The sequence below is a fragment of the Dreissena polymorpha genome, chromosome 2 (genome assembly GCF_020536995.1).
Source record: "Dreissena polymorpha isolate Duluth1 chromosome 2, UMN_Dpol_1.0, whole genome shotgun sequence".
Lineage (NCBI taxonomy): Eukaryota > Metazoa > Mollusca > Bivalvia > Myida > Dreissenidae > Dreissena > Dreissena polymorpha.
The window spans coordinates 75545826-75564480 of NC_068356.1; the positions used below are offsets into that span (position 1 = coordinate 75545826).

The 18655-nt window shown below is 33.2% G+C and overlaps 1 protein-coding gene across 1 annotated transcript; it reads right to left on the bottom strand.

Moving 5' to 3' along the window:
• Positions 1 to 1270: 1270 nt before the first annotated feature.
• On the bottom strand, positions 1271 to 16781 carry LOC127867670 (coadhesin-like). Its single transcript, XM_052409000.1, has 10 exons — positions 16640 to 16781; positions 16197 to 16238; positions 10140 to 10219; positions 9765 to 9836; positions 8763 to 8907; positions 7910 to 8032; positions 7235 to 7405; positions 4741 to 4914; positions 3036 to 3203; positions 1271 to 1600 (listed from the first exon to the last, which is right to left on the bottom strand). Exons 1-8 carry the CDS (start codon positions 16647 to 16649, stop codon positions 4817 to 4819), a joined length of 741 nt encoding a protein of 246 aa, XP_052264960.1. The 5' UTR covers positions 16650 to 16781; the 3' UTR covers positions 1271 to 1600; positions 3036 to 3203; positions 4741 to 4816.
• Positions 16782 to 18655: the final 1874 nt, after the last annotated feature.

The following is an 18655-nucleotide window of genomic DNA, read 5'->3' on the forward strand; positions in this document are numbered from 1 at the left end:
TAGTTTGTGGTTTGCAAGCGTTATTTAGATATAGAAATCTCGTTCGAGTTACAAATTGTCGATCTTCTTCAGTTCTCACATCGCTAAAAAGTATTAGAGCATTATTTCCGCACAATCGATGTTTATTAAAGTGAAGTATATGGTAAAGTGCATATTACATTCAAGCAAAACAATACAAATATACTGACATTCAAGATAGTTATAACATTCCTGTATATGTATAAACATTAATTTAATCATAAATGTTTTGCTTGACGATAATATAAACATCGAAATCGAAAAACAGATCACAAGTATATGTTGCAAAACTGATAATATAAAGTTAAAGTTCACAAACATATAAAATAATAATTACACATGTTCAATTTGAGATAAAAACATGTTATTATAAGTTTGTAATTAATAAAATCTATCTTTAAGAAGACCACATAACACGCTTTATTGATGTCAAATAAACTTATTTTTATTATTAATATTTTTTTATATTTTCTTACACGTTTCAATTAAACATTTAACGTTACTTTACCGTGGGAATACTGTTCTTTATACTAAAGTAATACAAACATGTTCAACCAATCGCAATACACAAGTGCAATGATATGGATTATAAAACAAAAATGAAAATTAGGTAATGGTAGAAGTTAACGAAGATGTTACTGATTAATAACATAAGTTGTGTTACTTAAAACGCGGATGTTGAACTTTGAAGTTGTTAAAATTACAATCTGACGCACTTGTAAATGACATCTCTCGAATACAAACTATTTATTATTTCGTATCAATTTATGAAAAAACACCTTTGTGCAACAAAAGAGTGATTTTAAAACAATGACCAACGACACAATTTAAAGTGCAACACATGTATTATACAATGTATTTCTACGTTTGTAAACGTACTCAATTTCGTGTATGATAAATTGTTGAAATTTTTCATAAATATTCAGTCTTACTCTTTTTCTACAGCTGTATATTTTCTTTTGTGAATGTTACAGTTATTTAATGATGATAAAATATGTTTTTATAATACCATTCATTTTAATATGTTTATTTTTTATTGGGATAATAATTTTATATGACTCTTACACCATAAAGATACATTTAAACATAAGTAAGTTGATTAAGTGTGTTCTTTATTCTTTATTGTTCGCATTATTTTATTTAAAAAATCTGAGGAAATTACTTCAAAACATTCAGTTGCTGGCTATTTAATGCATAAGGAATCCCGTAAATGTGTAACCGCTATTCAGAGTTTGACTGGTCCCAAACCATAAACACGAATGTAAGCGAAAGTTATCGTTGGTCATCAACTGTACCTCAAAGTGTACTTGAGTGTGGTTCGAGCCAACCCCTATGTATTCGATCTGATTATCGTTCTTATACACATAACATGTCCTAGAATTCGTTCCTGCTGCTAAATTCCATTCAAACCAGAATGTTCCAGGCTTCGAAGCGACGATTGTTGCTGTTTGCAGATTGAGCTGAGCATTTGGAAGCGAAATGAATTTACCAAATGCAATATGACATGCAGTCATAAGCCATGGTGACGACCTGTGGCATTCTGTAAACGTTGGAGTTCCAACAATAAATTGTATATCAGGACCTGAAATACATGTTTTGATTAAATTTATTAAACGATAAACTATGAGTGACTACTGTGTTTACTTGTGTTGTAAATAAAGTTTAAATATACATGTTGGCATTGCTTATGATATTAAATCGTAAAAAAGCAGTTACGATAATGGAGGAGAAATTGAATATGTTCATGCCAAACAAACCTCTCATCATAGCTCCTATACCCACAACTCAAAATTGAATATATTAAAATGCGTCTTTCTCAGTCGTACTTATTTCTGATTGATGAGAAGGCATTTGTTTAAGTATGAACATGTTCATTGTATTTCCAAAATAATGTGATAAGTCTGCTTTTTTTCCATATAACTAGATAAGGGCAGTCGTGTGTTTTAGATGTATTGACCCGAGTAGAAACAGTGTATATAAAATAAACAGTACCTTGAAAGGTATACACAGTTAACAACAAAAGTCATACAGCGGGCATATAAATGTGGTTTTGTGAAGAAGATGAATTTATTATTGAATTTTTCTTAGAATATAAATACGTCCAATTTATACAGTTGACTAGTTTTTTATTATGAATAGGTAAAACGTATTACTTTCTATATTCCTAAATGTTAATGTTTATTGAGACGGACAATCGGTCCATGAAATACGTTTTCGCCTTCGCGGAAAACCGGAATCTGAGGACAACATCATTTGTTTTATAAATTGTCAAGGGTTTTAAATCAGATTGTACCGAGATGACGACAAATAAAGACCAAACCCACGAGAATTTCAATATTTGCTTACTTAATATTAATTTTTGGAAACATAAATTCAAGCGACCAGTAGCTGCACTATAAACATTTTCCTCTATATATCTTCTCGCTAATGATTTAATATTGAATAATGAAAAGTGATATGATATGCATTAATACAACGTGCGAAGTGCATTATAACTACACGTGAAATCACACTCAAGTTATCCAAATAGCAGCCGCTACTGCGACAAAATATACATTATTTTCCCAGCATTTCGATAGGTTATACTTGGCACTAAATTAAACGTATTATTATCAAAGTGAAGGGCAGCAATTTACTTTTTGACATTTTTTAAAAATTGTATTATAAAAATATGTATTAAAATCGAATGGCTTAAGATAGTTTCTAAATTATTGTTTTTCATTAATAATATAATAGTTAATATACACATGTTGTTAATACAGGCTTAATTTGCGACTTGAAAAACACACTAAAACATGCTTGTTCAAAGCTCTTTTCACTAAGACATACGAGTTGCGATAGATTTGGAAATAAATTCCATTCATTTATTAAGAAATAAAAGCATGACACAAACTAAATTTGTAATGTATGTCTGTTTTTTCGCGCCGGTGTTTTTATCATGCATCTTGTTACTTTTATAAACATAACTTAGATGATGCATCAGTTGGTTAATACAAACAACGCGGGCTTCTCATTACCTGTACATGGTACATTGTTACATAGGTCGATATCCTGTGGTGATCCATCGCATTCATGGCCTAGCAATGACGGGGCTGGGTTGTTGCACAATCTACCCCTTGTTCTTAGACCCCCACCACATGTTGCGGTACATGGGCTCCAACCTGTACATGCTGACCACACACCATCTAGTGAATATATAGAGAATAACAAGTTACTGTCCCTTCGTTTTGTAATATATCAGGCGAGGCTTAGAATAATATAACGGCGAGGCTGATATATTACAAAACGATGGGACAGTAACCTGTTTTTTCTGTTTGCCACAACACATTTTCCTAAAAATCTGCGAAACAATCCATTTTTATATTTTAAATGTACGGATCCCCGCTGATTTTGCTGATCCGGCTTTTACACATTGACATACACATGTAGCAACGGCGTTCGAAAAGACGACACGAATACTTGCTTATTTTAAACATCGTAGAGAAAAAAAGTGGTTTGCACTACGAATGGGAAGAGTACACCCGCTTTAATTATAAACGTTCTGAATTGAAGATAAAGAATGGACCGCCGCGACAAATTTAATCGAAGAACACACTTCACCGAATAGTTTGGAGAGGCCATTTTGGAGATGTGTATTGAAATTGACATTTTGATGATGTTGTCAATATTGACATAAGCGTGTTAAATCGTTTGTTTAAATAGTTGAGGATAAGCATACAGCTATCATTTGTCTTGACTTTCTGTGCAACACTTGCGAGTGCAATTAGTATATCGATATTTAAGATTTATTGTCCCAGTGATGACGTCATTCAACTTATGTAATGCTGGCTGTGGTGATTAAAAGAAATAAAACGTTTTGTGATTTATGACTTTAAACTAGAATAAAATATGTACGTTCTTGGTATCAAATTGTTTGTTTTGTTGAACCTGATTTATGTTGATAGAAATTGTTGACTTGATTGTAAATCCCAAATGACTCCAAACATTGACTGATATAAGAACTTCCTGTTAACCATAAAAAATATACCAGGCATCGTTATATCAGGCAGATATCAATGCGGTGGTATGATAAAATTGTTTATACAAATCAGAAAAGCTTATGATGGCATGTGTAGTTGAACAACAGAGTTGGAAAAAAGTATGCCTGTCAAAATAAATCTATGGTATTTACTTGTTTTAATTTGGTATCGTGGTATAGTACTTTAATTTTGTTCTGATGTAGCCAGTCAGTTGAATATTGTAATCTTAGATAAAAACAGTGTACTATTTTATTGACTCATAATCATACTCTGATAATGCGATGGTATGAAGTAATTAAGCAAGCCGTTCACATATATATATATCTATATATATATATATATATATATATATATATATATATATATATATATATATATATATATATATATATATATATATATATATGAGCCGCGCTCTGTGAAAAGGGGGTTTAATGCATGTGCGTAAAGTGTCGTCCCAGATTAGCCTGTGCAGTCTGTACAGGCTAATCATGGAAGACTTTTTTCGCCAAATGGAAAGTGTCGTCCCTGATAAGCCTATGCGGACTGCATATATATAATGACCAAGTTCATGCCATAACGGGAATTTTATATCTAATGGATTATCATGATATTTATTTTCTTCAGGAAGTATATTTTACGAAAGGTATTTTCAAATAAAAAATTTCACTAACGTTATATCTACATAAATAGACAAACGCACTACTTGTGCATCCAGGATTATAGCAAATCTGATCGTCTCTGGAATCCCCATAGCAATGGTTACCACCTTTTGCCGGCTAAGGATTTGAACACGACCTGTCTCGTCTCTGCATGCCCACATCGCATGGGACTGAGCACGATCCCCATGGTGACCACAGGCACCAGCCACCGTGGACTGTTAATATAATAAGATTGGCGTGGAAATAACCGAGTATCTTATAGTTATAATATTTTGTACCGTTTTGAAGTTTCATTAACTCTTTTATAATGCTTGTTATCAAGTTGTATTTAATGATCAGTGTAAAATATGGAAACGTGTATTGTAGATTCCATAATATGCATTAAAAAGATATAGGTTTATGCTTTGCAAATTTGAAAATGTTTCATTTTAATTGTAATTTTATTCGCATTACCTTTAACCATATATTGAGCACATTGCTTTATGCTACATGCCAATCACTATTAATTGTAGAAGGGAATACGCCTATTAACATTTCTTACAAAACTAACCTTTTAACAGCTTTCAAAGAAACGGGGTCAGTTTCAACGTAAGGATTATGTTGTCAATTACCAGTTAAATATTTAATGTGAATGTTCTTCATTTATCTGCGTCTACTTGATTCAATATGTCGGTATTTGTATCATCTTGAATTTTAACAAGATGACACTTTTATCTATTGACGAGAAAGTAACAACGGCCATGTGCAAGTCATAGACACTCCTATGAAAAACGTTAACCGTCCATCACATTACGGAACACTGCCGTTACTTGATCGTACATGACGACCTTAATTTAATTTTATTTATAGACAGACCTATATCAATATACAAACAAAACTGCACACTTAAATATGTTGTGATAAAGACGTACTAAATTTCGGCGTCAATATGTTTATGTTGGCTACTAAATTAGTTCCATGGAACAACATTCTTTTTTTTTCAAGGCGACAGTGATGAGCTATAACAATCTCACCACGTGTCTCTAAATCTGGTGGTTTAGTTGGCTATTTAAAGGCCGCATAGATTTCTTCGTCTATTCAGATCGGAATGGAACCTTGGTCGCAAGTTTGATCCCACCCCCGTTTTACCCTCATTTGCTTTCTCGAATTCGACCGACGCAATAACCAAGTTTCAGAGTACAACGGGCACTTACAAGACACACAGATTCAACCATTGCCCGAATCTTGTCAAGAAAAACAGTATTGCCATTTTTCATTAAGATCGAATAAAACATGTGGCTTCTAGAATAGGAATAATTTAATCATGTTTGACATGATTGCCTAGCTTTTGCAAACACTTAATTTAGATGTTTAACTGGTCTGGATATTAACAAGACAATCATTCTGCAACAGTTTAATCAAGATCAAGATATAGTAATAAATGTTGCTTCTAGGATGGTTACATTTCTGTCTCACTTGATGACCAATTTGTTTTTACACATAAGTTTGAATCTTTACCATTCTTTGTTTAAGGTAGATCATTCAAACAAGTTTAATCAAAATTGAGTAATAAATGTGTCTTCTAGAGTAATAACATAATCGTGATGCACAATTAAGTGACTGTGTGGGATTCAAAATTGAATGTTAATGGATGTAAACACACCAGTAAGTGGTGCTTTTTTCCAAATAACTTTTTTAAACAATGCTTTGTAAGAATAAAAACTAGTGTATAAAGACAGATTTTATGCTGCTTATGGTAATGTAATATTAATCAGAATTACTTTATAATACGCATGTGTTCTTGGCCGAAATTTCGCTGTGTACAGCATTCACCTACACGGTTATGCTGCACGCAACATGAAATGTTTGCACAGATTTCGCACGTACATGTATAAATGGATCTATACTTAAATCTTAAGGTAAAAGGCACAGACTTCAAGAAAAACTTTCGTCTATGCACTATTTTTGTTTTCAAATGTTTTTCAATAATTTGAGACATTTGCAAAAATAAAGTTATTAACGGTGTGTTTTCAATCTGTGCAGCCTGTGTGTAAACCCATGAAAACCCCGTTGATCCTGCATCCAGATAATGTTTCTTAGATTTTACCTGGTTATTTAGTTTTTGGGGCACACGTGGTCTAGATTAAAAATGTGATTTTTTTTCAGTATATTTTTTTTCAAAAAGTTTCATCAAGATTGAGTGAAAATTTGGCTTTTAGAGTGGTAACGATATAAAATATGAAGACGCATGTTGAACGTGGAAGACAATATAGGTTGAGAAATGTGTACGTATAAATTATTATGTTATTGTAAAATACAACACTTTAACGCACACACGAAGCGACCCAAAAATAGGCTGATTGACATTTGACCCTTACCCTTATGCCAAAGCCCAACTTGCACTTCACAAATAACGTTTAATTAGTGAAGCGAATATACATCACTAGAAACACACGTGAACACTTAAGAAGAATGTCAAAAATGTATAGATTGTGTTAAAAAAGCATTTATATCCTGAAAGTGTAATAAACTATTTCAAACGTTTGTCTGACATACTTGGACATGAATCTAAACTGCACGTTTGACTCTCAATTTCAACACCAACACAATTCAGACCGCCATTTTGAGGTTCAGGGTCGGTGCAAGTTCGTTGGCGTGTTTGCGTTCCATTTGCACACGTGACGTCACATATATCCCAGGATGACCTCCAGTTCCAATGCCCATCAACTCAATTAAAAAGTAGGCGTTATAAAAATACCAACGACGTGACACGATCAACTTCAGTAGGCTAAATATTCAATAATAGTTGTGCAATTTCGTTTGTCAGTTAAACGATAAAATGTCAAAACTTTTACAAAGTTCATATGTTATTTTTATCGCAAATCTAAATAGAAATATATATTATCATGTTAAATGTATATGTTTTGTGTGTCTTATTTGAATTGATTTATCTCATTAAAACAAATAGACACCTGAACTATTTCCAACACATGTTCCATAAAGACGAAGATATGACATGCGAAATAGTTTATACAATTTTTTAATTTATCTTAAAGTTTAAGTTAAGTTGCGTTTTTTTTTATTTATCGTGCCGTATACGTTTGTCTTGGAACTTTACCCTATTTAGTCTAACCACAAAATGCTTACTTCATAATATTACGACTAATCGTGGCTAGCACATGAATTATTAAGGGCATAAATCTGGTGTTTAAGATCAAATAAATAACACACCGATGTTACAAAGGTTACAGATCCTTGGGCAAACCAACTTTGCTCTCTGGATGTCAGCACACACATTGAATAGGGAGTGAATCTTGGCACAGTCCACAGATTGGTCGTCAGTAGATGTTGCTGCTGAAAATAAATATAATGTACACGTGTTATGTTGAAATGAAGACCGTAAGTAAGCTATTATATATAGAATAGTAGTTCAAGTGTTCATCTTACAACAATTCACCCCATTGGTGCAAAAAGGTACCTTCTAATTTCAATGTCACATGGTACCTTTTTGCACCAATTTGGCGAATTAATATATTAAGTAATAATGGTACACTTCCTTATAAAGTGAACAGAAGTACACCGGATAATCACTATGACACTTATGCTTTCAATTACTGGCTCAACTCTGTTATGATATCGTGTTCAGTTTTTTTAATTAAAACTCATGACATTAAAACATAAAACGAAATTTTATGGATTATGGTTTCGCACTAGATAAATTGTGCAACGACAAATACTTAGTAGCTGTTCGATAGACGATAAACAACGACAAAAATAAGTTTTCTTCTAACAATATTATATATTTTAGTAGTCATATGCGAACTCTATTAGAGGATGGTATGCTGGGCGTGTTGGGCTGTTTTGGGTCGATGTATCAGCTTGTATCATATCAGAATTCGAGTTTCATTTTCATATTGTTTGTTTATGGTTGTTCAATAATACGAATCGGGAACAGGGCTGGCTATTTCAGATTGGTTACGCGATGATCTGAAAATCAAAGTATCTTGGTAACAAGTTTACCAAGCCCGGCTTCATAAGCTAATACGCTAAAAAACACCCAACCAAATAAACAGAAAAAGCATACGCCTTGGATTATTGCACAGAGCTTTGCTGCACAGCGATGTGGAACAACATTCGTGGCAGGCTACATCACGTTTAGTAGTCGAAGATCCAATATTACCAACTGATCGTCCAATCACAGCACCAGTTGAACCAAGTGGGTTACAGTGCTGCGAATAAAAATGACATGAAAACTAAACAAAGATAACTTCTTTTGCATCATTCGTAGATCATTGTTATCATCGCTTCAACATCGTTATTTAAGACCTATTGACATAAAATTAGATACTGGACAAAAACATATTAAAAACAAGAAACCGTCGGAGACGGGTGATGCTCCCCAAAGTTTTTTTTGTCACAATATTGCACTATATATTCTTAAGATAAAAGGAAACGTCTTGAAGGGCATAAATTTGGACAAAATAATACGACGGATGGTTTAGCAACTTAAAAATTTCAAAGGGCCATAACTCTCTAAATAAATCATCTAACCAGAACCCACTTGCACTATATGTACAGTTAATGGAAATTTCAAAGGGTCATAACTCTGTGAAAAAGCATTCGACCAGAACCGGCTGATAATATGCACATCTCCTCTTGGTAGTGAAGCTTCCCATAAAGTTAAATTGAATTCCGTTCATTGGTTGCTGAGAAATAGCCCGGACAAAAAATGTGCACGGACGGACGGACACACGGAAACACGGACACACGGAAGGACGAAGCGGCGACTATATGCTCCCCCCCCAAAAAAAATTGGGGGAGCATAAAACACAAATACATAAAACGTGGTTTACAAGTGTCGAAACCTTTCTTGGCCCGAATTGTATTGACACAACATTTAAGTAAGGAAACAACAATAGACGGTGACAAAGTTAGTCGGCAGCTTCATTTACCTATTTCTACAAATATCAATGAAATATGCCTTTAAAATCGATTTACATATTAATAATATGTTCCCCATCAGACTTAAATTTGATAAAACAAAATACGTAGCTGCGGAAAATTCAATTTAAGTAAGTTTTCTTACAAGATTATCTTTGCAAGTTAGCGTGTATGTCCATTCGGTATTAGTCAGCGCTGTTGACCCCATGTAGCATACCTGAATATGATATTATAGGAAGTTTAAAAATATAAACATGAAAATCGTATTTAAGCCAGATGTAATATTGTTTCATAAACGTCATTATTGCACATTCAAATCTTGTTTAACATCCGTCGTGGAGAGAAAAGTATGTGTTATATAAAACGGAAAATTTCATTCTCCCTTACAATAAACCAAGTTTTGTACATAAGTATTATTAGTATATAAAACTGGGTTTAAACTAAGGATAAATGAAAATTTAACAATATGAAAAATTACAAATTTAGTACGTACTACCTACAAAAAGTTATGTAATTATACCTCATTTGCAGCGCAAGTTAACATTTGGCTGCAGGCGTGTACATCGGTTACATTATGACAGTCGTAACATTGCAGAGCAGCTAAATTGAATATATCGATCATAATCATTACGCCGTTCAATAACAGAGGGGGTAATCACGTGATAGTCAAGATGTCGACTTCCATTTTTTTGTCGCGAAAAAGAATTATAACGTCACTGCCCACATAAGATTTCCTGGTCTTCCCCAGAAGTTTTCCATGTTTTCCTAACATGGTCATTAAAAACGCAAATTTCTCCACAAAAGTTTTCTGGAGAAACCCTGCTAAGAGGTTATGGCAGACATGTGAAAGTGTGTATAAATCCTTTAATTATTTTAGCGGCTTGCAAATTAAAGCAGTTGTTCTCCCCTAAATGCCTGAACATGGCCCGTTTTGCCCGATATTTTATTTCAGGGAGCCACTTTCGCTCATTTTTTAAGAAAATGAGTCAGGATTTGTTCTACATGTAGGCCAATACCTTTGTTATCAATGTTACTACACAGTTGTTTCAAATTGGTCTTTAAAATTTTTATTTTTATTTTTTTCCCAATTTACTAAACCCTATGTAAGTTCATGCCAAAATACACAGCACTGTCCCTATTACACGACTCACAAGGTATCGGGTTTCCTGGGGTGATGAGAACCTAGGTTCTCAGAATGAACCTAGGTTCTCGCTTGAAGATTGCACATGGCTTCCAGAACCCAAGTTTTCAAATGAGAACCTAGGTTTTCATGAGAACCTAGATTCTCATTTGAAAACCAAGGCTCTGGTTAGAACCTAGATTCTCATGAAAAACTTAGTTTCTTGGGATTATGCGTCGAACTGCTTGCCATATCCGTGGTTTTCATTTGGGAACCATAGTTCTCTTGAGAAGCTAGGTTCTCATGTGAACCAAAGTTTACAGAATTACGCGTCTTTAATACTAAATTCGTGGTTTTCGTTTGGGAACCATAGGATCTCATGAACCTAGCTTCTCATAAGAACCTATATTTTCAAAACTACGCGTCTTTAATACTAAATCCGTGGTTTTAATTTGGGAAACATAGGTTCTCATGAGACCCTAGGTTCTCATGAGAACCTAGGTTTCCAGAATTACGCGTCTGACGGCGTAAACTTGCTCGTTTGGAATACGAGACAGATATTATGGGATATATGATCAATGGGGGTTTACATATGATTACACAGGGTTCCAAGATTTTGGTATGAAAAAAATTCCCTGATTTTTCACAGATTTTTCCCTGATGGAAAATACAAATTCCAGGATCATAATTTCGACCTATTACTTGTTTAAGACACCCTAAATAAATAGCAGTTGCAGACATAACTAAGCAGCACGTATACTACAAAGCCACCATAGGCATGCAGAGGAATCCATTTGCTGTTTTAATCGTATGGACTTCTCGATACAAGTCGGGAAAGTAGGACCAAACAAAATTCCCTGATTTTCCCTGATTTCAGGAACTTTTCCCAAATTCCCTGACTTTTCCCTGACTGGAAAAAGTGAAAGTCTTTTTCCAGGTTTTCCCTGATTTCCTGGTCAGCTGGGAACCCTGTTACACACGGGCTGGACAGAATGAAAACACGCCGTTAAGAACTTTATTTTTGCATTTATCTCAAGTTATTGAAATATGTTTGCAAAGTCTTTAGTGCATAAGTTTTTCTTGCAGTGTGGGCCGATATCTTACGATTGAATAATACATTACCGGGTATTACACATTATCAATAGAGATTAAACTTCTATTTATACCATAATGATAAATGACTATATCACAGACATACTTAAAAAAGAAAACTGTACCGTACAGTCGTTTGAGGCCGGAACAAGGGAACTGAATATCTGATAATCATTTAATGCTGTAACAATGAATTATGTAACGATTGATCTGACTTTGTTTTAATGTTTAGTCTCAAAATAATATTTACAATAAAAGATGTATTTCATAAACAGTTTAATTTTTTATAAACGTGTTCAGACCAATGTCGACCGATTACTTTACTAATTTCATTCCTCTAGCAGTTTCCTACACGTTTCGTTGAATATAACTAAGCATTGTCTGTACATTGTTAAAAAAATGTTCTTGGGGAGTAACATTCACTGTTTCACGTCTATTTCTTATCATTCCACACATATACCAATGCCAGCGTGTACCAAGCAATGGGATACAACTGGAGTTTAATTATGGCAAGCATTTCGACGCATAATCCCAAGAAACTAGGTTTCTCATGAGAAACTAGGTTTATGAAATCCCAAGAAACCAGATTTTTCATGGGAATCTAGGTTCTCATGAGAACCTAGGTTCTCATTTGAAAGCCTTAGTTTACGCTAGAGAACCTAGGTTCTCATGAGAAACTAGGTTTTTCATGAGAACCAAGGTTCTCATAGACACATAGAACTAAGGCTCTCGTGAGAAACTAGGTTTTCATGAGAACCTAGGTTCTCATTCTGAGAACTTAAGTTCTCGTTTGATATCCAAGGTTTTCACAAGAACCTAGGTTCTCGACAGCTTTTCGCGTCTTTCTCTCTGATAACCTAGGTTTTCATGAGAACCCAAGATTTCATTCTGAGAACCTAGGTTCTCATGAGAAATCTTGGGATTATGCGTCGAACCGCTTGCCATATCATCCCGCTAAGAAATTTCGCAACGAGTAAAGTCGAGATAAAGAGCGAATATCAACACGATATAAACGCTAGTAACTTCCTTGCTGGTATGCCTGGAAAGTGAGCTGCATTTAAACAATAGATACAAGTAATAAAGGGTAAAACACGGCGAAAAATACTTGCCTCGGCATGGACGTCGCCATTTTGACTATCACGTGATTTACCCCTTTGAATAAGTATATATACAAATATAAATTACTTAGTACAATTATTATACGTGTCAAGACAAAAGAAGATAAGTACTAGTGGTAGTGATTACTTATTTCTCAACAACTGCACATTGGATGATCGAAATCAAATGCTCGTCCCAGTTTCTGCACTACATTATTTATTGCGCATGATATTAGTTGGTTATTTCGATCGCCAACATAACAGGGCAGATGACCATTGTTGTATTTGTTAAGCATTGCGTAACAAAAGCGATGGAGCCGATCGCAATGCATCTGCACAACTTATAGCTGATTGCAACAGAAGAGTTTTCGATTGCACTAGAATTTGCACATGTAAGTAGAATTTTGAAATTCATATTCAGTTATATCTCAGTCACTGCTTTAGATTAGAGTACACAATTCGGAAAAGTCTAGGTGTTAATTATAGCGTATATAATGAGTCAAAATAAAATATTATGCACTTGAATAGAATCGAGAATTAAAATATTGATAATGTTTTATTGAAAACTTAAAATATTATAAAATGTCCATTAGAATTTTATGTTAAGGGTGCACATTAACATTTTATTGACGAAGATATTTATCGCTAGCGTTAATGTAGTGATTACGGTTTATGATATTCGTAGTGTTCATAAAATAATGTCGGCAACCAACGCACGTCTTTCATCACCTACGCAGCAGCACATGACATGCATCCCGTTTCTTGTAATACGCATACATTGGGCGCATAAAGTACACATAATATTTGCAATACTAAGAATATGACCTACTTAAGGATCCTATGAAATACCTGGATTGCAGCCATTAAACGAAGCACATAGTCAAATAAGCATGGCTTAAACGGACGCTTTATCTGGCTTTTTATTGATTAGTTCAACATATGTCTTTTTATAAGTGAATATTAAATAAAGCAATATTTGAAAAACTACTACTACACACCTGTGGCCGGGACATTTAACTAAGTCACATACTATTATGACATATACAAATGTGTTTGGTAAAGAACATGCTCGCTTTCTTGCTCTCGTTCCATCTCTTCTTAGCCAATTAGAATGCACTTAATATCTTCAATCGAATATATTGCATCATATTCATCACATACGCATATGTACCACGCATCATATGGGATTCAGTTGTTTCGAACGTTGACATGACATGCATCACGTACATAGCTATCTCTTGAATTTCGAAGTTATAACATAGCAGTTAACTAGTAAAGTGTTGATTAATTTGTTCATCAATATATAAACAAAGCCATGGCGTGACGATAACAAAAATTAACACGTCTTGAAAAAAAACATTTTCCGTTATAAAAACGGAGAGTTTTTACTGAATGACTAGTTAGTGTATTTTTTGCATTGTCAAGTGGACGACTTTCATGATTGTATACGCAGTTTGTTATTGCAATATAAATTGAAGAAAACTTCAATTGTACAATTGATATTTTGCAAGATATGGAAATGCAAGTAATTAATACCAAAAAAAAAATTGAATAAATACAACACAGCAATTTTTAAACATTTACTAAAAATCTTGAGTACCGGTCATTCAATTTAACATTTAGAATCATACTAAAGGTTTATCTCTGAAATAGACAGCCATATAATTATTTAAATTACTTTAAACAGTAATTTGCGCCATTTCGACCTTTCGCAGTAGTCATTACTTCCTGAACATGCTATATAACAATGAAAGTAATTTTGAGGTATAAATAATCACACCCGAACAACGTAATGTATGAGGTAAGCGGTACTTTTCTGCAAAATGACTCTGACATTAGGGCTTCTTTTGTGAATGTATAAGTTTCCATTTGGCTTTGATTCAACAGTTGATGATCAGCAAAGGACAAAGGGCATTTAAGTGCGACCAATCTTGAAAAAAAAAGATTTTTAGGACATTATTCCAAACGCTCGAATACTTTCCTGTTGGCGTATTCTCGCAATATTTACTGTTTTCAATTAACCTTACTAATAACCGATATAATACAAAGTATTATACACTAATTCCAGCGTGCCTATACTGCCTGCACTTATTTACACATTCCTTAATGTAAGTCGTATTTACACATTCAGATAAACAAAATCGGTTGTTTTATGCTTGTACAACACCGAGCATGGGGTTTCTAAAAAATTGTTAAATTAAAATTAGTAAAACACATTAAAATGTGTAAGACTGTGGCATAAAATTCTTATCGTGAATGCTTATATTGACCAGTTTTCATCATAACTGATGTATTATTCAGTCACTGTTGTTGTCGCTGAGTAATCAACGAACTAAATGACACTTATCTAGTACGAGTGCGTGTTGTTGAGATTCCTAACATCTTAAACTAAGTTTTATTATCTAAATAAACATTTATTACAAACAACATTAAGCAATCAGCATGGATGCGCTGCGTATTTTAAAAAAATACTTTTCCCGTAAACATGCGTGTTAGTCATAGTGTGTATATGAACCTTCCGTATCTTAACACTCACACACACGCCATTGTTATCATGTAGCCATTGGACACAAACACTATTAAAAAATAAATTGTTATCATGTAGCCATTGGACACAAACACTATTAAAAAATAAACATAGTGTTATGCTCTGAACCGTCACTTGAAATCTCATTTATTTTAGACAGAATAGAAAGAAACTTCTCATGTCTGTATATTGAACATGCAATCATAGTTTTTTAATGCATAGCTTAAACAAATCAAAAAGGCAAGAAAAAAATGCTTAGTGTGAAGTAAGTGTAAATAACAATGAATTCAAGTGGATATGTTTTTCTCTAGTTTACTCTATTTGTAATATGGTCGCTACGACACGAACATAATAGCGTGTTGTTTCATTTTCTCACTTTGCAAAAAGCGAGCATTTGACATATATTAAAAACTCAAACTCACTGGTTAGTTATGTATTCGAAAGAAGAAAGCTTACTGATAAGTGTGTACAATAGTTGCCTTATGCTATAGCAATGATACCCATTGCCTCGATATTCAAAACATTTCTAAATCGATTGTTAAATTATTCCCACACTTGTAGAATCGAATTGTTTATGTGAAAGTGTTGTTTTCAAAACTCATCGTTCAAAGTGTAAATCGCATCGATAGCAAATCGAAAGTAATATCAAGCTCAGAAGAATTACACTAAAAAATACAAATTAAAATAAACAAAGTATAAAAGAGGCAATTAAGTAATTTAGCCCAGTATAAGTATACTTACATGTCCATTTTAAGAAAGCTGCAAGAACAACAAAGCACGTGTCTGAAATTAGAGAGTCGAAAATGAAATATTCTCATTACTCGTTACGAGGCTAAATAAAGTACCAAAATGTAAGTTTCAATAGCTGTAATGAAATCATTTATACAGTTTGTGTCGTGTACATGGATTTGCTATTAGTACGTGAAATACGCAGATCACTTGATTCAGAGTAAAGTCATGATATATTTTCACTACACAACAACATGAGAAGTTAAAATATCCCGAGCCATCTCTTAGTCGAATCATGACTTACGAGTGACAATTTTGATATCTTATATAAAAGGCCTGATTTATCGCCATAATATAATTGTAATCATGGTCAAATGCAAATTAAAGTACAAGAACATTAACACAAATAACATGAAACGCAATGTCACCAGAAACTTATTAATACTAAAACTCACATCTCGTCATTAGGCCAGTGGTGGCTGTATTTAATCGTTCCTAATTCTGACTTTTTTTAATTTAAACAATATTTAAAGTGAAGACTCACGATACAGAACGGTAGGTAAAATTTGTATAGTATTACAATCACTTAATACTTTGTTGATAACGATCCACGAGCGTTCTTTTTTAATTCATATCTTTAAGTGTAATGCATTATCTGCATGAACTTAGCGTACCATGTCACGAATTTTGTTTAATTTCAACTAGGGACCTTATCTATATTATAATAATTTCTAAATTTAATGTGGACAATCATTAATATGAAAAGTCATGCACTTGCGTTCTTTAATTTTATTGAAGGATGTCAAACCATAAAGTAAATGCAAAATCTCATTTTGAAAAGTTTTGTTTCTTGTACGCCTTTACTCATATTATCATGTGATATTGAATATGTCTTCAATACATGATTGTATAATTTTGTTTGGCGCGAACGTTATTTGAGCGCAAACATTACGCTCTGCTGATTTGAATGTACAATGTACATTGGCAATATGCGACATGTATTGCAAAACTTTAAACAGCTGTCAAGATTGTGTTATAAAATTCAAACATAAATCATTTAACAGTATTTTCAGATTTTATTTTAAACACTCTAAAATTCCATTGAGGGATCAAACGTGCCCTCGACCAGTCTTCACGTGTTAGACTAAAGTTATTCCATGAATACAAAAGGCTTAGTGCGGTGTGAAATATAATTAATTCCTTTCAGGTTTTCTCTTGGTAATTAAGATTACATATGTCTTTTAGTGCTCTGGTTAGAGGAACGTTATTCTATATTAACCAGCAATTCAAACGTAATGATTTCGCATTCCCAATTCATAATATTCAATATATAAAGCTATTTGTTTGTACAAAGTTTCTGAAAAATAACAATCGAAGTGTTTTGATCGAGGTACATTTTAGAAAAATAGAAGCAGCCGCAATTGCTAACAAATACAATATGATTGCAATGCATATCGATCAGAGTTATCACATAATATTATGTCGAAGAAACTAGGAACGAAACATTGAGCTATATATAAGGAATACTCTGAATAATATCTCATGAGTTCATGTAATTATTAACATTGTTTTGGTGATCAACTGTGCTATAGATAACGAAATTCCTATCATACACTATTTATGTTTTTTAAAAAGTTATTACAAAATATAAATATCACGTAATGTTAACGGATAACAACGACAATTAATATGGAGATAAGTATATTTTACAATAACAAAATGGTACGCATTCCATTGGTACAAAAAAAGCTTTTAATCGTACCTGAAATTATCGCTTTACAAGTAACATGTACTTATTTAAAATGTTCCGAAGTCGGCAGCGACAGTTTATCCCAATATATGGTGAGTTCTCGTTGAGTCGTGGGTTTTTTAGACGTGGGTATAGAGATTTAGTGACATCCCTTGGTAGTACGTTCGCACATGCTGCAGTTCGCTACTGAAAAAGGTTTTGACACAGTCACCATCGTTTTGCTGATCGAATATGCGACAAACAGGTAAAAATTGTAATCCATCTTAACTCAATAAGTTCTTATCAAATATTTCCTCCTTTATTTATTGTTAATATAATGTGTTTTGTAACATAAAATCGATTTTGTGAGTAATTCCCTAGCCACATTTCACAAAAAATTAATTTTCACTGTCATGTCAGTTATAAGGCTATTTATAGCTTGCAAATCTTGAATTGGGATTGTCAATCAGAATTCACGGCTCAAGGACAGCCTTATTTTTCAAGTTTGACACTATCAACACAATCGATTATTTGGATGTTTACAGACGATATACATTTGCATAAAAGTAACAAATATAAAAACCAAAGAATAATTATCTTAACTATAAATATTCATTGTAATTTATTTAAAAAAATATTTTAGATGTATCATCTTTATGAAAATAACCCACGACTCAAGAGAAATATAGAATACAAGAAACTTTATTTAAAAAAAAAACTTTAAGTGTGCATATACGATCTA

Bases quoted from the DNA above. Each gene is read 5' to 3' on its own strand.
- LOC127867670 (XM_052409000.1), bottom strand. The intron at 8,033-8,762 runs GTATGCTTTTTC...ATTTATTTTCAG, and splicing joins TCTGTGCAATAATCCAAGGC to CAGCAACATCTACTGACGAC. The intron at 4,915-7,234 runs GTATGTCAGACA...TTATATTAACAG, and splicing joins CAGTTTAGATTCATGTCCAA to TCCACGGTGGCTGGTGCCTG.